The 21,555-nt window shown below is 34.9% G+C and overlaps 1 protein-coding gene across 1 annotated transcript in view; it reads left to right on the plus strand.

Moving 5' to 3' along the window:
• Positions 1–3,096: 3,096 nt before the first annotated feature.
• HFM1 (helicase for meiosis 1) overlaps positions 3,097–21,555 on the plus strand; it is a 108,239-nt gene continuing 89,780 nt past the window's right edge. The window contains exons 1-5 of the mRNA XM_081057708.1: positions 3,097–3,185; positions 7,004–7,116; positions 8,476–8,785; positions 18,912–19,177; positions 19,451–19,498. Coding sequence (XP_080913834.1) covers positions 3,115–3,185; positions 7,004–7,116; positions 8,476–8,785; positions 18,912–19,177; positions 19,451–19,498 — 808 coding nt within the window. The 5' untranslated portion in view covers positions 3,097–3,114. The remainder of the gene's footprint in view (positions 3,186–7,003; positions 7,117–8,475; positions 8,786–18,911; positions 19,178–19,450; positions 19,499–21,555) is intronic.

Here is a 21,555-nt window from a genome sequence, read left to right on the forward strand (position 1 = left end):
CTGGGATGGGCTGGCTGGGAGATCGGGTATCCCTCAGGAATTCCGCAGGCCTGATTTTGCGTCAGGCCTCGATTCGATTCCGGGCCGGAGCTTTCCGGGCCCGCGGGTTTCTCAGGGGAGGTGGGGGGGTCAGCGGTCCCGACTGTGTGGACCTGTCCCTCGTGGGGACTCGGAGACTCGGGGTAGTAATTTGTTCCCGTTTGTTCTCCGTCACATTCCCTGCAGTCATGGTGATGATTGTTTTTTCCAGTGAATTTTGGTCTCAGCTTCTTCACTAACTGCCAATTTCTGGCAAATCAATATTTTATAAGGGGGTCGCTGCACTCCTGAATAAGCAGTATATTTCTGAGAGTAAAAACTGTAAGGAATAACTAATAGATCTGAACATTGTATACAGTACGGATTATAGAACGTAAGAAAATGCTAAATTGCCACTAAGATAATTAGATGAGGTGCAGGTCATCTCAACAGACAAATTATTTAGTCACCGAAACTGAATATTTTAAAAGTGATTAGAGCAGAAGCAAACACTTAAAAATAATAGAATTTTTTTTGCGGTACAATTTTGTGCCACATGCTGAAACTAAAACTTTGTGAAAAAATAATCTAACATGGAAACTTAGAAAATCTCACTCTAAACCTAAAATTTAAATTTAATTCAAAACCTAGCATCTCCTACAACCACAAACTCATATAGAAATGTGACAAGGTCCCTTGTAGGGCCTGTGTTTTCAAAAAATACTTATTTACATAACGTGCCAAATTCATGGTCTTTTAGAACCTTCATAATTTGATTACATGAATACCGAACCAAAAAAAAAAAATCACATTTTAAAACTTAACATTAAAGGTTTGGGGGTAAAATTTTAAGTTGATGAAAATTATTTTTTATTTAAAAAGTATTTTTATAAGCTGATCATTGCTAATGCATTTATTCCACAGTGAATTCTTACGGACCATCTACCATGTGCCAGGCACTGTTCTGGGTTATTGGAATATATTAGTGAGAAAAAGTCCTGGCTCAATCTAGAGGGAGAAAGAGAAACAACTAAACATATAATGCCAGTTATTAATTAATGCTATGAAGAAAAATAATGCACACTATGGGGATGGAGAATTATCAAGGGGTGTTTTTAATAGGGGTGTATCAGGAATATATATATATATATATATATATATATATATATATATATATATATATATGTAATGCTTTTATTCTGAACCCAAACAAGTCTTTTTATGCCAGAACTAGAAGTCAAATCATAAATTTTTTGAAAATATTTGCTGTTTATATAGGAGGTTTTTCAGTTAGTTTATGAAGTATTTTTCCTGAAACAAATATTTTTTGTGGTTTTATTGTTGTCTTGCAGTTTCCTTTAGAAGAAAGAATTCAAACACAGACATGGTAGCCTTAAGATTTCTACTTAAATTCTGAGGTAGCAAAGCCATATAAAAGTAGTTTGATGAGTTTTTAATTTTGCAAACTTTTTTATTTAAAATTATATCGTTCTCCTAAGATTAGAAAGGGAACATTTTATTTGTTACTTTTTGGATAATATACAAACATGATTAGCATTTTCATTTATACTTTATCAGGGAATTGTTTTCAGGTTCTGAAATTGTTTACTTATTGTAAAGATGTTAAAGACCCCATTAGTGTATTTCCGAATGACTTTCTCTCCCACCCTGTTAGCCTAGGCTTGTATTATTCACATAGTCATATTGTTTTAGACATTTATAGAATGATGCTAATTTGTTTCTATTTTACTGTTTCTTTTGGTTGGTGACTAAGTGATTAATACATTGAGAAAAATGAAGAGGGCAATTAAGGTAAACAGATGGAAGGGGGGAAACCCAATAACTAAAATAAGTGAAAAATCCCACAACATAAGGTATACATAGATTTATCCCTCTTGGTAACATTTTTGTCAAGGGGTGCATGTGGAAACACTCTCTCCCCTACATACTCGCCCATGTGTCTCCCCACATCAGGGAGGACTCAAAATTGGAGGGACATAATCTGATTTGGTAATATGGATTTCTCCACAAGATGGCGCTCATATAGTTTTTTTATTTTATGTTATCGTTTCTATGCTAGAAAGATTTGCAGTGTATTAACTATCACAAAATAAATGGAATTGTGATTTATGTTTTATGATTTGTGCATCTGATTCATGTCTTGTTATATAGAATTTTCTATTTTTTCAGAATTTAGAAAAACAATAGGATATGTTCATATGCAGGGGGAAGAATTACAATGTGAAGGAAGCAATACATGTATCTGTAGAAATAGTTGTACTGTGTCCCATCAAATTTGAGGCTGTGTTATGCCCTAGATTTTTATTATATTCCCAGGAAGCCAGTGCTGAATGTTTTTATCCTTTTGATAACATCTCTGAATGTAAAAATTATCTTTTAAAAAAGGAACATAAACATGTTATATAATATGAATGTCAACATACATATGTATGTTAAACTTGTAATTTTTTTGAAAAATTCATACATGTATAAAAAATAGAACTTTATGATGAACTCCACACACCTATTACATAGCTTTAGCAATTACCAACTCATTGCCAATCTTGTTTTGTCAATACCCCTCTTTTCTCCCTTTTATTTTGAAGCAAGTCCCTTCATATGTAGTACATAGTATATTGGAGACACATTCACCATAAAACGCACTATACTAACTATGGTATGAACAACAACAGAAAAAGCCTAAAAGGAGTGATGAATTCTGTCTTGGGGAAGAGGACAAATTCAGAGAAACCTTTGAAAGAGAAATGACATTTGACCTGTGCTGTGAAAGATGGGTAGGAATTTGTTAGGTGGAGAATGGAAGAAAACACATTCTAAACATTGGTGCAGTATGAAGAGAGAGGTACAAGTGTGTATATGCATGAATGAGTGGAGAACAGAGAATAATGTATTTGAATATTGAGGCACTTTGGAGGAAGCTGCAGAAGATGAAGCTGGAAAGGTAGTCTGTGGTTATTCTGCGAAATTTGTGATTATAATTTACATATCCAGAAATATTTTTCTGTATCTTTGTACATAAAATATAAATTACTTTTTCTATATTTTTTAGATTTATGACAAAGTCCAGTTTTTAACATGCTGAAATCAAATGACTCCTTGTTTTCTTTGGATAGTTTGTTTTTTGAAAACCCAAATGAAGCTGAAAAGTAAGTCTGCCTTAAAGAATGATATAATTGAGTATTTTGCTTTAGAATGAGGGAAAAACAGAATGATGTTTCAGGTATATATTGGGTAAACATGGAATTCAGATATAAAAGAGTAACTAAAGTCTAATATCTTATATGTTATAATTTAAAAAATAGAGTAGAGTCTTGCTTGTTTGGCTTTCATTTATTTGCATTTCTGTTCAAATTAATTTTGGGTAAGGCAAACACTGGAAGTCATAGCCAAAGAGTAACTCCGGACAAAGAGTACTGAAGACACCTTTTGGAAACAGAAAGAGCAATGTGCCAAAGACCAAGTGTGATAGGCACATTCAACGCAGGCAGGAAGTGGGAGTGGAAACAAAGGTGTGACACCAAAGGAAATAAGAATGGAGACTAGTCTGTTCAGTACTGGCTTTTATGGCTTTTCACATGTGTATTGCTCTGAATTCAAAGTTTTTCTTTCTTTTTTTTTTTTTTTTAAATAGTGAAAGAGCAGTTTATTAGAAGAAAAAGTACAGTTCAAAAGAGGTAGATGCGGGCCCGAGCAGAAAGCAGTGGCTCAAGGGCCATTATTAGAAGAGAAAGTACACTCCGAAGGGATTGGATTGGAGCGGGCCTCAGCAGAAGTGTGGTTCAAAAGGCTCAAAAGGACAAAGGCATCATTATTAGGAGAAAAAGTACACTCCAAAGAGTTTGGAGCGGGCCGAGCAAAAGAAGAGGCTCAAAAGGCCTAAAGTTTTTTTTATGTATTTGTTCTATTGTATTATCCTTTTTAAATGAAGCATTGAGTAAATTGTATTATTTATCACTTCATTTATTCTTTCATTCATTCAAATATTAATTCAAGTATTGATTGAATGCTGAAAGGGATATAAATAGATTGAAACACTTTTACTTCAAAAAAATTTACTTGAGATTAAACACAAATATGGAAAGTTCATTAATAAATAATGTGACCATATAATTTATCATCCAGACTGGGACACTTGAGAATGAAAGAATTGCATCCCTCTGGGACAACAGGTGTTAATCAGGATTGGCCTGGGTAGATTGGAACATATGTTTGCCCTTCTAACAATACTAAGTCGAAAAAAAGTGCAAAGCAAATGCTAAGCACATATTCAGCAATGAAATTTCAGATTTGAAAGAAGACTTAGGCCAAATTGATCAGGTCATGCTTTATGTTAGTGGTGGGGAGACTTCAGACGGCTTTGAAGGATTTGATAATTCCGATAGGTAGTGGGCATTTGAAGGCAGAGTATAACAGCAAGAAAAAAAGATGGGACAATATACAGTACTTTAAGGGGATCGTGTATAGAGAAGTTTCCTAGAATAGAAGATTCATAAAGGAGAAACAGTGGGACATAACATTAGAAAAGTAAGCTGAGAATAGATTGTGGTGGAAGTTAAATGCCAGAATAAAGATCTTGGACATGACTATACATGTGTTAAAAGCCTTGAATTGAATCAGCAAATATTTATTACATAATATGCCTAATTATACAAAGCATTGTGCTTAGTACTTTTGATATAAATGGAAGTGAAAATAAGACCCTTAGTTGTTTAAATCTAGATGGGGTAGCAAGCAGATCTACCTATCATCTATCTACTGTCATCTTTCTATTTGTCTAAGACATACACATAGACACACAATACAAGGAGGGCTGTGATAAATATTATAAGTTCAAATAGTACTTAAGAAGAGGGAACAGAGAAGAAAGTCTTAGGGAACCTGGGAAATTTCATGAAGGAAGGATTTGAGCTGGATTTTGAATGAATATAAGCTCCAGTGCCTAGAACAGTGCCTGGCACATAGTACTTAGTAAATAATTGTTGAATGGCTTAATGAATGAATAAACAGTTGAACCACTATGGATAGACATGATGGTAGGGTCAGGTATAGGTGCAAGCCAAGTAAAGGAAATATTTTTGAACAGAGATGAGAAGAGACAGCATGTATTATCTATTTGGTATATAAGTAGTTTTGTCTGGACTATAAGGCACGCGTAGAAGAGTTAAAACTGAGGTGGCCTTGGGCCACGTGGAAGTTTGGCATTATTTGGATACCACTGAAGGGTTTTGAATGGAATAATATGATGAAAATAATTCCAAATTAATATGGCAGAAGTGTGTAAAATGTATTCAAGAGAGAAAGCCTGGAGGCAGTGAGGCCAGTTAAGACACTGTTGTTCTCAACCAGACATAAGTTGATTAGAGCCTTGATTAGGATAGTGACAGTAGACATACAAGGAAATAATGAATTCAAGAAACTTTACAAGATGCAATAAGACCTGAGAGGTGTCTGGATATACTGGGTACAAGATTATACTATCATTTGGATTCTGGGTAACTGGGGAAATGATGGCACTTCTGGAAAACAGGGAAATCATGAAGATTTGACTTTATGGGGAGGCCGAACAGTAGGGCTGGATGTGTGTTTTTTGTACCTTGTTAACATCTTTCTTGGATTTTCTTACATAGTCTCTGTGCAGAAAAGAGTTAATATATCAGGGCTAAACCGCTGTCCTTGGAAAGGCCTGCTTGCAAGGTTGGCCTTTGGCTGGAGTCTGACAACTTAGATTTTAGGAAGTTTCCCACCATTAACTGATAAGAGTGGCTCACTGTGCATAAAATTTTTATACAAATAATATGGTTTACTAACCATCTATTTCTGGGTATGTGCCAAGAGGGAATGCACACGTGATTTGCCTCCAATAAAAACCCTGGGCATTGAGTCTCTAATGAACTTCCCTCACTGGCACCATTTCACATGTACTGTCACAACTCATTGCTGAGGGAATTCAGTGCATCCTGCGTTACTCCCTGAGAGAGGACCTTTGGAAGCTTGTGCCCGGTTTTCCCTGAAGTCACCCCACGGTCAATGAATAAGACTATATGCTGAGTCCCATCAGTCATCCTAGGGAATCAGTGACCCTGGGGATGACCTTGGGGACCCTCCTGCATAGTCCTAAATTTTAAATGCTTTGGCCTTTTGACAGTGTCAGGTAATGTGCTGTAGATTTTTTATTTGGAAAATATAGCAGTAGTAGCTCCCACTTCCAAGAATTTGAAATCATAAATGAAGAAATAAACAAATCATAAAATCCTTGGGACTTGGCATAGGCAGTATATGTGGTGCTCTTCTCAACTTTTTTTCCTGTCACCTAACATTTATCTTTTTGTTCTAATGAAGAACAAGTCAGCTTTGATTGGAAAGAAAACATTAAAGCATTATATGCTAATAGGATCACAGCTGAATGATCCTAACAAGGTGGCAAAATCTCATCAATTACTGTAGGTTTACAAAGTGATTGTCAGTTTTGGCTGTTTTCTTGAATTTTCTGTGGTGTTTAGATTGTTCTAGACCAAGAATATTTGGGTTAGACATTAACTTGTAATAATGTTTTAGGAATACGCTAGAATATCAGTTCTGTGTCATTTACATTGATGGCTCATGAGTTACGAGGTGTGTCGAAAGTAATTTGTCACTAGTAATAGTTAAGATGATTTGCTACTTTTTCTTCTTATATTGGAGCATATTTAAGATTCTTGTCACAAGCATTTGAATTGGAAAAAAGGAGGTGGAGTATAGCCATTATTTAGATATCACATCTCATATAGCAGTGTTATCAGTCCAATAACACACAAGGAGAAAAGATCAATAACACTGCTATATAGAGGTAAATCAAAGTTACCACAGAAGGTTAGATTATAGGATGTTTAAAAGTCTGTGATTGAGTAATGTTTAATTAATAAATACATAGTTTCTGATGTTATATCTTTATTAATATATATTCATATTTTTCTATTTTACATAGCTATCCAGACAATGAAAAATCATTGGATTGGTTTCTCCCACCTGCTCCATTGTTATCAGAAATTCCAGATACTCAGGCATTAGAAGAAGAAATAGAAAATCATAAACTGTTAGGTAAATTATCACATATTTGTTGTGAAACCAAACCTATGTAGCTCATGTCAATATATAAAAAAAAAATCTAGTAACACATTAAAATATTAATTTTTTATTTTAATGGAATAAAATGAAAGAGACTTCTCTTGCTCAAAATAGTGCTCACCAAATCTTAAACATTTTCCTTCTTAAACATTTAAACATCTTAAACATTTTAGATTTTAAAAATCTAAAACATTTTCCTTCTCTATACATATATATATACATACATGTTATATGCACACAATATACTATTACATATACCTTTTCTATTGTTCTGTGAATTTGTTTCTTCTTACCATAAAACTATCACTGCTTTTTAGTTTTTGTCTTGCCCTTTACTAAAGGTAAGATCCTCTGGTTTCGGAAACCAGATTCCTGAAATATACTGAGTGAAAAAAACAAGATGCAGATTATATATAGTTTGATATCATCATTTTATTAATATAAAGCTAAAAGAACAAGCACACTCAAATAATATATGTGATCTAATGTAATATTGTTGGTAAAATTTTGATTTTTAAATTGGGTGGTAAGTTCATGCATGTACATTTCATTATTAAGCTTCATAATTTATATATATTTTATAAGTACAAATATGTACTATATATACTCTTATATGTACCAAATAATATGTAGACCATATATATATACTCTTGTATGTACCAAATAATATGTAGACCATAATATGTATATATCATAGCATATATACATAGATGGTAAAGCTAATTTAATCCCTAATAAGGCCTCCAAACTCCTTCCAAACTTCCCAAAGATGCTTATAAAGTCTCTGTAAAACAAAAAAACCTTTAAAATTCTGTCACCCTGATGAAACCATTCCTTTATCTTGATTTTAAAGGTAGTATATTACAAAGTTAAAAGCATTGCATCATATATTTTAATACTGAATCATTCAGTAACATGATTGGTCATAGTATTTCTGTGTGTAAATTGTTACATATAAATTTTTAAATCATAATTATTTATATAGCTATATCATTGTAGTAGATAAAATACTTAAATATTACAGTTATGGTTATTTCTGTGGATTAGCTATTAAACATATTTTATAATGTAGGATTTCTATAAATTCAAATTTAATTTCAATAATTCTTAATTTCTGAGGGCCCTCAGTGATACCATAAGAGTAACAGTCACCTATATTTCAAAACCATGTATGGTATTACGGGTTGTTTGTTATTGTACTAATACTTCTCTTTTGGCTTTCATATTTACCTAGTAAGCTTTTTTGAAATTTTTTATTAAATTTTCCATCATCATTTCAAAAATTTGTTTTCATGGAGAACATGTAGTAATTAATATATTCCATTTTTGTAGGTCTGGAAAAGAGGCAAAAAATGTTAACATCGAATTTAAAGATAACTAATGAAAACACAAATTATAGTTCATCAACACAAAAATTCCAATTTGCCTTCTCCTCTAATAAGCATGAAGATGATCTAAATTTAGGAGGGGCAGGTAACAATGACTCATCACATGTTTCTGGCAAGCTGACGTATGGTTCTCCTCAGAAATTAAAAAATAACATTGGCACTGAGATAGAACCTGAGAAAAATATCCCAGATGATACAAAATTAGTTAATTTTGCAGAAGATAAAAGAGAGAACACATCAGCCTTCCGAAAAAGGTAATCAATTAAATGAATAAATGACGTTCAGTGATAAAGTTGAATATTTATGTATATGTCCAAAACTATAAAATATGGTAGAATCTGAATGAGAAAAAGTCAACAACAATTAGGGTCTACTATGTACCAGACACTCTGTTAACTTTGGGATTCTAGTCATAGGTTCTTGCCTTCAGAAAGTTTACAGTTTAATAGGAGAAAGACTGATTATAAATAACTATAAATAGTAGTATGACAATTATTTTTGATGAAGTATATGGTTAGAGCAGAGGTTCTCAGACTTTTCGTTGCCATGACCCCTTTCCACTTAAAAATTATTGAAGATTCCTAAAGAGCTTTTGTTTATATGGGTTATTTTTAATATTTAAATATTGATATTTAACCATATTAGAAATTAAAACTAAAAAATTGGAAAATATTTATTTACTAATTTATTTTAAAAAATAATAAATGTACTACTTGTCAATATAAACAATATTTATATTAAAAACCAATTATTTTCTAAAAAAAATAGGAGTGGCATTGTTTTATGTTTTTGCAATTTTTTTTTTTTTTACTTTTTTTTTTAAATTAAATTTATTGGGGTGACAATTGTTAGTAAATTTACATAGATTTCAGGTGTACAATTCTGTATTACATCATCTATAAATCCCATTGTGTGTTCACCACCCAGAGTCAGTTCTCCTTCCATCACCATATATTTGATCCCCTTTACCCTCATCACCCACCCCTCACCCCCTTACCCTCTGGTAACCACTAAATTATTGTCTGTGTCTATGAGTTTTTGTTTCTCATTTGTTTGTCTTGTTCTTTTTGGTTTATATACCACATATCAGTGAAATCATTGGGTTCTCTGCTTTTTCTGTCTGACTTATTTCACTTAGCATTATACTCTCAGGATCCATCCATGTTGTCACAAATGCTCCTATATCATCTTTCCTTAACGCCGAATAGTATTCCATTGTGTATATGTACCACAACTTCTTTATCCATTCTTCTATCGAAGGACATTTTGGTTGTTTCCATGTCTTGGCCACCGTAAACAAAGCTGCAATGAACATTGGAGTACACGTGTCTCTATAGAGAAATGCTTTTATATTTTTGGGGTAGATACCCAGGAGAGCGATTGCTGGGTCGTATGGTAATTCTATTCGTAATTTCTTGAGGAACCTCCACACTGCCTTCCAAAGCGGCTGCACCAGTCTGCATTCCCACCAACAGTGTATGAGGGTTCCTTTTTCTCCACAGCCTCTCCAACACTTGTTGATGAAAGCCATTCTGACTGGGGTGAGGTGATATCTCATCGTGGTTTTCATTTGCATTTCTCTGATGATTAACGATGTTGAGCATTTTTTCATATGTCTATTTGCCATTTGTATGTCCTCTTTGGAGAAATGTCTCTTCAGGTCCTCTGTCCATTTTTCAATTGGGTTGTTTGTTTTGTTGTTGTTGAGTTTCATGAGTTCCTTGTATATTTTGGATATTAGCCCCTTATCAGAGGAACTGTTTGCAAAAATCTCCCATTCAGTTGGTTGCCTCATTATTTTGTCAATAGTTTCTTTTGCTGTGCAGAAGCTTTTCAGTTTCATATAATCCCATTCGTTTATTTTAGTTTTTACTTCCATTGCCATTGGAGTCAAATTCATAAAATGCTCTTTGAACCCAAGGTCCATAAGTTTAGTACCTATGTTTTCTTCAATGCAGTTTATTGTGTCAGGTCTTATGCTTAAGTCTTTGATCCATTTTGAATTAATTTTGGTACATGGTGACAGATAGCAGTCCAGTTTCATTCTTTTGCACGTAGCTATCCAATTCTGCCAGCACCATTTATTGAAGAGGCTGTCTTTCCTCCATTGTATGTTTTTTGCTTCTTTGTCAAAAATTATCTGTCCACATTTATGTGGTTTTATTTCTGGGTTCTCAATTCTATTCCATTGGTCTATGTGTCTGTTCTTCCTCCAATACCATGCTGTTTTGATTATTGTAGCCCTGTAGTACAAGCAAAAATTAGGGAGTGTGATACCTCCAGTATTGTTCTTTTTTTTAAATATTGCTTTGGCTATTCGGGGTCTTTTGTGATTCCAAACAAATCTGATGATTTTTTGTTCTATTTCTTTAAAAAATGCCATTGGGATTTTGATGGGGATTGCATTAAATCTGTATATGGCTTTGGGTAATATGGCCATTTTAACTATGTTGATTCTTCCAATCCATGAGCACGGAATGTCTTTCCATTTCTTTGTGTCTTCTTCAATTTCTTTCAAAAATGTCTTATAGTTTTCAGCAGATAGGTCTTTCACATCCTTGGTTAAGTTTATTCCTACGTATTTTATTATTTTTGCTGCAATTGCAAAAGGAATTGTTTTTTGTATTTCTTTTCTGAGATTTCATTGTTAGTATATAGGAAAGCAATGGACTTTTGTACGTTGATTTTGAAGCCAGCAACTTTACTGTATTCATTGATTGTTTCTAATAGCTTTTTGGTGGAGTCTTTAGGGTTTTCTATATATAGCATCATGTCATCAGCAAAGAGTGACAATTTAACTTCTTCATTCCCAATTTGGATGCCTTTTATTTCTTTCTCTTGCCTGATAGCTCTGGCGAGGACTTCCAACACTATGTTGAAAAGCAGAGGTGATAGGGGACAGCCCTGTCGTGTTCCTGAACGTAGAGCAAAGGGCTTCAGCTTTTCACCACTAATTATGAGATTAGCTGAGGGTTTGTCGTATATGGCCTTTATTATGTTGAGGTATTTTCCTTCTATACCAATTTTAGTAAGTGTTTTAATCATAAATGGATGTTGTATCTTATCAAATGCTTTTTCTGCATCAATTGATAGAATCATATGATTTTTGTCCTTTATTTTGTTTATGTGATGTATCACATTGATGGATTTGCGAATGTTGAACCATCCTTGTGCCCCGGGGATGAACCCCACTTGGTCGTGATGAATAATCTTTTTAATGCATTGTTGTATTCGATTTGCTAGAATTTTGTTTAGGATTTTAGCATCTGTATTCATCAGAGATATAGGTCTGTAGTTTTCTTTTTTTGTGTTGTCCTTACCAGGTTTTGGTATCAGGGTAATGTTGGCCTCATAAAATGAGTTAGGGAGTACTGACTCTTCTTCAATTTTTTGGAAGAGTTTGAGCAGGATTGGTATTAGATCCTCTTTGAAGTTTTGGTAGAATTCACTGGTGAAGCCATCTGGTCCAGGACTTTTGATTTTGGGAAGGTTTTTGATGACTGATTCAATTTCGTTACTGGTGATCGGCCTGTTTAGATTTTCCAGTTCTTCATGATTCAGCCTTGGAAGGCTATACGTTTCTAAGAACTTGTCCATTTCTTCTAAGTTATTAAATTTGGTGGCGTATAGTCCTTCATAGTATTCTTGGATAATCCTTTGTATTTCTGTGGTGTCCGTGATAACTTCCCCTTTTTCATTTCTGATTTTGTTAATTAGTGTCTTCTCTCTTTTTATCTTAGTGAGTCTAGCCAAGGGTTTGTCGATTTTGTTAATCTTTTCAAAGAACCAGCTCTTTGTCACATTAATTTTTTCTATTGTCTTTTTGTTCTCTATTTCATTTAGTTCTGCTCTGATTTTTGTTATTTCCTTTCTTCTGCTGACCTTGGGTTTTGCTTGTTCTTCTTTTTCTAGTTTTTTAAGGTGTAACATGAGGTTATTTATTTGGGTTTTTTCTTGTTTCTTGAGATAGGCCTCTAATGATATAAATTTCCCTCTTAAAACTGCTTTCGCGGCATCCCAAAAATTTTGGTAGGATGTATTTTCATTGTCATTTGTGTCTATGTATCTTTTGAGCTGTCCTCTAATTTCTTCTTTGACCCAGTCGTTCTTTAAAAGTATGTTGTTTAATCTCCATGTATTTGTGTTTTTTCCTGCTTTCTTTTCGCAGTTGATATCCAATTTCAAAGCTTTGTGATCAGAGAATATGCTTGGTATGATTTCAATCTTCTTAAATTTGCTGAGACTGATTTTGTGTCCCAATATATGGTCTATCCTTGAGAATGTTCCATGTACACTAGAAAAGAATGTATAGTCTGATGTTTTAGGATGAAGTGCTCTATATATGTCAATTATGTCCAATTCATCTAATGTGTCATTTAGGGCTGCGATTTCGTTATTTATCTTCTGTTTGGATGATCTATCCATAGCTGTCAATGATGTATTTAAGTCCCCTAGTATAATTGTGTTTTGGTCAATTTCTCCCTTTAGTTCTGTTAGTAGTTGCTTGGTATATTTCGGTGCTCCCTGATTGGGGGCATAAATATTGATGACTGTTATGTCTTCTTGTTGTATAGTCCCCTTTACCATTATGAAATACCCATCTTTGTCTCTTGTTATCTTTTTCACCCTGAAGTCTGTTTCATTGGAAATCATTATGGCTACACCTGATTTTCTCTGGGTGCCATTTGCTTGGAGTGTCAATTTCCACCCTTTCACTTTGAGTCTATGCTTGTCCTTGTAGCTGAGATGTGTCTCTTGTAGACAGCAGGTTTAGTTTTTTGATCCAATCTGCTACTCTGTGTCTCTTTATTGGTGAGTTCAGTCCATTTACATTTAGGGTGATTATTGATATGTGAGGATTTCCTGTCATTCTGTCTTTAGTTTTCTGGTAAGGCTGTGTCTCCATTGTTTCTTTGCCTTTTTGTTGTTGTCTGTTATTTCTGTGTGGTGGTATTCTATGATGTTTCCCTCTGTTTCTTCTTTTATTACAGTATATATTTCAGATTTGGATGTTTTTTGAGTGGTTACCCTTGAGTTTATGTAAAAGAAAGTTTGATATTTAGAGTATTCCAGTTTCTTCAGTACGCTTACTTTCTCTATTCCCATATTCCAGTTCAGGCCTTTACGCTCCCCCTTTCTATGTTTCGGTTGCCACAAGTTGTCCCTGTTGATGGTGGTCTAATAGCCTCCTTTAGTATTTCTTGTAGTGCAGGTCATGTATTAGAAAATTCCCTCAGCTTCTGGATGTCTGGAAAGGTCTTTATTGCTCCTTCATATCTAAAGGAGATCTTTGCTGGATATATTATTCTTGGCTCATGATTTCTCTCTTTCAATAGTTTGAATATTTGGTTCCATTCCCTCCTAGCTTGTAGAGTTTCTGCTGAAAAATCTGATGATAATCTAATGGGCTTTCCTTTGTAAGTTACCGTCTTCTTTTCCCTGGCTGCCTTGAGGATTCTTTCTTTGTCATTGATTTTAGACAGCTTCAATACAATGTGCCTTGGTGAAGGCCTGTTGGGATTGAGGTAATTAGGTGTTCTATTTGCTTCTTGGATTCGAGGATCCAGTTCTTTCCACAAGTTTGGGAAGTTCTCATCGACGATTTGTTTGAATATATTCTCTGTTCCCTTCCCTCTTTCTTCTCCTTCTGGTATGCCCATTATTCTTATATTGCTCTTTCTGATGGAGTCAGAAAGTTCTTGTAGAGTTCTTTCATTTCTTTTAAGTCTCAAGTCTCTTTCTTCTTCCCTCCGTGTAAATTCCAGGTTCCTATCTTCGATGTCACTGATTCTTTCCTCCATCTGGTCAACTCTACTACCTAAGCTGGATATTTTATTGTTAATTTCTTCTATTGAGTTCTTAATCTCCAGAAATTCTATTTGGTTCTTTTTCAAGATTTCAGTCTCTTTTGTAAAATGCTCATGGTGTTCTTTGATTGTGTTTCTGAGTTCATTAAACTGCCTTTCTGTGTTTTCTTGCATCTCGTTCAGTTTTTTCAGAATTGCAATCTTGAATTCTCTGTCATTTAAATCACAAATGTCCATATCTCTAAGTTCCTTTTCTGGAGACTTTTCACTTTCTTTCTGAGCTATCTTGTTGCCTTGGTTATTCATGGCAATCACTGATTTACTATTTCTCTTCCTAGACATCTACAGGAGTGGCTTCTGCAACAGGTTGATAGGTATGCGAAGAGCTTTTGGAGTTCCAAAGCTCTTTCTGCACCAGATTCAGAGCCCGTATGTTTCAGCAGTTCTGTTTACTCCTGCAGGGATCCGCCCAGATAGGTGGGGCTAGGGGTGGGGTGAGTTGTGAGAGGTGGCCCAGAGCAATGGCGGCGACCACCACCACAGCCAGTCCTGCTTTCACAGCTCCCTCCCCTTTGCCGTAACTAGTTGGGCTGCGAATCTGTGTCTGCGGTCCACAGCTCTCAGAGCAGCAAATATTCTGTCCTTTGATCTGACACTGCTACTTTATCGCTTCTAGCACCGGGCAGGTGGGGGCGGGGTGAGCTCTGGGAGGGTAGGGAGAGGGCGGCTAGTCTCCGTACCTAAGGCTTCCGTTCTCTTCTCGGCAGTGAGGGCTTAAACCACCAATTTCAGCCCTCTTCCCTCAGTCTTTGCTGCCGGGAGCGTTGGGTTCAGCCGTGCTATCTGCTGCCCCCTCAGCCCTGTGGGCCGTAAGCGGAGCCCTAGCAGTCCGAGTCCTTCCCTCTCCCGCAGCTGCGGAAGATCCGGGAGCAGCGGGCTCCGAGCACTGAGCTAGGTCTGCGTCCTGCGCCCGCGCGGCTCCGTCTCCGCACTTCTCCTCTCCCTCCTCCCCCCGCTCGCACGATTCACCCACCTGGAGGTGAATTCAGTAGTGGGCCTCTTCGTCTTGCCTGTCTGCTGTGCAAGGAGTCCTTTGTGGAGTTATTGTTATCCGATTCGTTGTAAATTCCAGGGGAGCGTTACAGAGGCTCACCTCACGCCGCCATTTTTTTCCCCTCTCCGCAAATGTTTTTAATTTCTAGCTTAATAGACCACTATATTATGCTAAGTGAATAAGTCAGGCAGAGAAGGACAAGTAACATATGATTTCACTTGTATGTGGAATCTAAACAGCAAAATAAACAAAACGGAAACAGACTCATAGATACAGAAAACAAACTGATAGTTGCCAGATGGGAGGTGGCTTGCGGGGCTGTAAAAGGTGAAGGGATTAAGAAGTACAAATTGGCAGTTACAAAATAGTCACAGGGATAAAGTACAGCATAGGGAATATAGTCATTAATATTGTAATAGCTATTATGGTGCCATGCGGGTACTAGACTTACCAGGGAGAAGCACTTTGTAAGTTATATAAATATCTACCCACTATTTTGTACACCTGAAACTAATACAATATTGAATATCAACTGTAATTGAAAATAAAAATAATAATTAAAAAAAATGAAGCTCTCTATGAGTTTTTGTGGAATGATTTCCAAGATATACTTAAGGGAAAAAATGCTAAAAGTATAAAAAGAACCTACAGAACACTGCATGTTACAAAGAAGGGGATATAATACACATTTTGTTGCTAATTTGTGCTAAAAGAAATAAAGGAATGTGAGCCAGAAAAACAAAAATAAAGAAAGGGGCTTGTTATGAATAACAAAAGATGCTTCTATCACTCCCATTACACAGGAAATTCCAAAGGTTTTAGGAGCTCCATGTCAGGAACTGGAAATAAAGACCAAATGTATATTTCCTATTATACCGCATGAAGGCTTATTTCTAGACTCTCAATTCGATACCATTGGTTAAATGGCAGTGCTGGCCTTGCATAAGGGTATATTCCACACTGGCATGTCTCACATCTTGATTGATGTAGCTTTTGTACGTAGTAAGGTTTTAAATCAAGAAATATGAGTCCTCCAACTTTGTTTTCTTTTTCAAGATTGTTTTTGGCTATTCTTGGTTCTTTGCATTTTCATATGAATTTTAGGTTAAATTGGTCAATTTCTGCAAAGAAGCCAGCTGGGATTTTGATAGGGATTGTGTTGAATCTGAAAATCAGCTTGAGGAGTATTGCTATCTTAACATTAAGTCTTTCAGTCTATCAACATGGGATATCTTTCCATTTATTTAGGTTTTCTTTAATTTCTTTCAGTGATATTGTGTGGTTTTCAGTAGACAAGTCTTAATACCTATTTGGATAAATTTACTCCTAAGTATTTTATTATTTCTGATGTTATTATAAATGGAATTTTAAAAATTATTTTTCAGATTGATTTTTGCAAGTGGATAGAAATACAGTTGATTTTTGTATATTGATCTTGTATCTGCAGTTTTTCTGATGGTAACTCTGAATTTTATTATTATTTGTCTAATAATTGTGATTTTTCCAGTAGTGTTTCCACTGTTTGACTGCAATTATAAAAAAGGTAGATAGATTCATCTAGGATTGAGGTTTTGCAAGATAAGTATAATAAAAGGATAAAGGGAAGCAGAGTTTAGAATATTGATGAGAGTAGTTGAAAAGATAGATCATGGATTCTAAGTTTATTAAAGGTGAATGAGAAAGAGAATGGGAAGATGGTTTGGGAGAAAATAAGGTTAATTACAGTTAATTATTTTGACCTCATTGGTATCTTGAGCAAACAAACTAAAAGCATAGGAGGTTGTAGTCAGAGAATGATATATTGAAATGATTGATTTGAAAGGAGTGGTTCTGTATGACAGGTTCTAAAGTGAGAGTGTAGGTGACTGAGATTGTATGAGGGAGAAAGCCACTGGAGAGGAATACCTAAGAAACTGAGAAGGTGGAATTTTGAATGAGTGTCAAAGTGACCCAGATGATGGCAGAATTTGGAATTGAGAGGAAAAGATTCCAAGATGACTAGAGGTCGATATATATGATATATGCCAAGAGTAGGATTACAAGGTAGTATAGCTAGTTAGCACGGATACTTTTGTGAGCAAATGGAAACAATAATGATGTATATTTGGGGTGAAGAAGACACAGACTTTCAACCCTTAAGTACCTAGCATGTGGGAGAGTTAGCAGTTTCCACTTAAGAGATTTTTAAGGAGCAAGAGTTTTCCAGAGTAAAGCAGTATTTTAATTAAGACCAGGAAGTAAATATAACAATCAGTGAAGGTGTTGAAGACATAAGGAAATTTGTGGAGTGGGAGTTCAGAGGACCTAGGAAGAATTGAGATCCAGAGAATTTAGGTAATGCACATGTGGATAAAATTTTTGCAGTTTGGAACGTTATTTCAAACTCTAATTAACTTTAAAGTTACACAGCAAGAAAGTAGAGGAGCTTTGAATTTGTACCCAGGTTTGTCTGATTCCAAAGTCTCTGCTTTTAACCTATATCACAACATACAGCAAGGAGTCATCCTATGGCAAAAGGGTTTCTTTGCCTTTGATACTATTTCATAATGGGATTCTATCAATACTATATTATGTAAGACTACCATCTACCTTTGAATTTTCTATCTTCAAAGATAGAACTGCTAGCATTGCAGGATGCAGTGGAACAGTTCTAAAATATATTCTCTCATTTTTTGAAAGATTGGTTCTTGCATGAAACGTGTCATTAAGATTAATAGGAGAAATAAGTTAGAAAGTATTCTGTATTTTTATAATACTTATATGGTTCAATTCCTTACAGAATTCTGTAAAACTGATACTTGCTGTCATCCCCATTAGTTATTTTATAAGATTCCAGTGTTGCATTAGGAACCTTATTGGTCACTTCATCTCTTAGGGCTATTGTGAACAAATTACTTCAATGGATTGTCTTTTGATCAGTCTAATATAATAAATTACAATCATAAAGATGACATTTCTGTGTTTTCCAGAACTTAGTAAAGAAGTATTTCTTATTCTAAAATGATTGCTGAATAGTGTTTGGGAAGTTGGCATTGGTTACTGATAAGAGGCTTCAGTACTTGTCTATGTCTCTCCATAGTGTCTCTTCATAGGGTTGCCTGAGTGTTCTCATAATACACTAGTGGCTAGACCCCTCAGAGTGAGTGATCCAAGAGACTATGTGGAAGCGACAGTGTCTTTTATGTCCTAGCCTTGGAAGTCACACACTTGTGCTTCCACAGTTCTCTGCTAGTTACATAGGCTAGTCCTGATTTAAAATAGGAGACTACAGAAAGGTGTAAATACCAGGAGACAAGAATCATTGGGGCTATCACAGAGACTGGCTGCCACAAACGGATTTATCTGAGTTTTAGGAGAGCGAAAAGAATAATACAGTGGTAAATTTAGGAGAATGATTAGCTTTTGTGTTTGAATAAACCATAATCTACAGGTATTTTTAAAGGGACTGATTTTGTGCTAGTTTTTCACATTCTAAGCAACTGTTACGAGTGTAAATATGTTTCTTTTCTTTTTTTGCAGATTATTTAAAATATCTGACAATACACATGGGAGTGCTTATTCTGATGACAGTGCAAACGTGGGTTCTCATATTGGCTCAGTGAAAATTGTCCAAACAGAAATGAATAAAGGGAAATCATGGAAATATAGCAATAGTAAGCAGAAACCCCAATATTTAGATATTAACATGTTTCCAGAAAGTGATCCTTTTTCTGCTTCTGAAATCAGAGAAGGCATATTGAAAGCACCATCTTTTTCAGTTGCATCCCAGCCTCATGAAGTTCAAGGTAATTCCTTGCTTTTTCATTTGGTTTTATAAAAGTACAAATTAGTCTGTATTTTTTAGCATAGGGAAGAATATAAAAAATATACTAAATTTGAGTAGGTTATCTCTCTATGTGCAGTTTCTACACTTCTTTATTATATTGCATTAATTTTTAAACTGATATTTTTAACTGTACTGTCAATAAAGTTACGCAATTTTATTGAAGCGGTTTTTATGGAAAAGGTTAAAGCATATCTATATAAGTTTGTAGGATTTTTTTTATTTTTTATTTTAGGAGTACCAGAAAATGGTTTAGATTCCTTGAAGGCTGTCACAGAAATCCGTATCCTTTAAAATATTTTAGTATAGCAACTTTATATTTGAAATCATAATTTTTAAACACTTTGTTTTATTGTGTCTCTGCTTACTTTGGTTGACAAAGAAAACGAGGGAAAAGTAAATCTTTTGGGTCATATAAGAGAGCCAATGTGTGTGACAGTACTATTCTAAGTGTGGTTTGCAGTCTGGTGCCAGTTTGTGAACTGTTTGTGAACAGTTTGTGAACAATTTGACAAGATAAGTACAGAAATGCATTTGTATTATTGGCTGAATTCGGAGCACATTTGCTTGCAAAATGATACAGATAATTTCTTATACTTTGGATAAGGACAATATATTGAGATAAACATGAGTAGAGCAAATGAATAAGAATGGGACATACTGTGGATTGGGGACATTTTTACAAATCCAGTGTTTTTTTGAAAGAGCTTAATTTGCAGTTTATACCTATAATCTGATTTAAGTGTGTTCACACTTTTAATGTAAATATTTTGCATACATATGTGTGTTTTGGGGGTGACATTCTCTTTGCTTCTTTGATACCCTGTGTTATGTCTATAGCAGTGTATTTATTCTATTTTATTATAATTCATTAGCTGTTTTTGTGACTGTTTCCCTATGCCCTATGGACTCCATGAAGGCAAAGACCATGCCTTATTTATCTTCCTATCCAAATACATTGAAAGACAGTTAAAGTATCAACGTTGTTTTTGCAAAAGAGTGTCCTTGAGCAAAGGTGAGGGTAAAAATATTGTGGAATATGTTTGGAAAGAACAACCATTCCAGTTTGGTTGAAATGAAAGTTATGATTAAGGGAGCAGTAGGAAATAATATTTGATAGGTATCTTAGGATCAGATCATTTAATGCCATGAATACCAAGGTCAAGAGTTTTTGTTTTTATTTTTAATAAATTTATTAAGCAATGAGGAGAAACCATAAAGTATTTTTGAGCAGGTCAAGTTACATCATCAAAACTATATTTTAGGATTAGGGAATTAGTGACTCAAAAGCTGGAGAAGACACTTAGAATCCATTAAAATTATAGTCTACTTGGCAAAACAGAAAGTCAATTCCAGATGTTAGGCAGTTGAGCTAGAGAAATCTAGGGGTTAGTGATTCTAATCCTGGGTACTCAACGATTGAAATAATTCTGAAGTATGGTTTGAAAATATTTGCCCAACCACTTGTGAAAAGTTGCGTCCAGTGCACCTAACTGAACTAAATTTGAATGGTGGAGGGGTAATATAAGAGGGTTATATATGAGGAAATAATAACTTCAGACATAGCCAGCTTTTAGTGCTTCTGTTCAGCACACTGTCTCAATCTTAACTGTGCTTCCTTCTCTCTGTTGATCTAAATAGGGTGGGAGCATAGGAAATAGGTAAGCAGTAAATACTTAAAGTTAGTTTCATTATCTGTATGATGGATAATTCTTCTCCCCTACCGGAACTTGCCATAATATGGCAGTAACTTTGGAATAGTTTTAAAGATTTTCATGCTGTATTAGCACAGTGGAAGTGATTCTATTGTTTAGGTCTCTTTGTTAGTTAAGAGTTCTTGTGTCCATTGTGTTGTCCAAAAAGTTCATGTGCTGTCAAACTCCCTGAACTGCTACACTTTATTTTTTCCAAGTGTATATTTAAATTAAACTGGAAGACTGAATTCTATGCATTATAATTTGAGAGTTTGAGGGCCACTTGGACATAACTTATTTTCTGATTCTTTTCCAATATTTTACTGTGTTTGAATCCTCAGGACAATAGAAGTTTGGTCATGTTGATGCTGCCACAGTACTCTTGTTATTTTCAGTTCTGAAAACATTTTCCCACCTGTAATAACATATAATTGCAGTGATACTGCTGAGAGTTTGTGGAACGAGAGAAAAAAACTGATATCAAGTGTTGATAGTGATAATAAACAATGTTAGTAGCTGAGTTTTCTCATGAGCTAGAAAACTGATTCTATATCTACTCCGAATCAGAGATTCATTTTTTGTGAATGTAAACTGATGTAGAACTATCTAATGAGAGAAAAACCAGCATGATAGCCCACTTGTGGGC

Source organism: Rhinolophus hipposideros (genome assembly GCF_964194185.1).
Source record: "Rhinolophus hipposideros genome assembly, chromosome: 8".
In the NCBI taxonomy this organism is placed as follows: Eukaryota; Metazoa; Chordata; class Mammalia; order Chiroptera; family Rhinolophidae; genus Rhinolophus; species Rhinolophus hipposideros.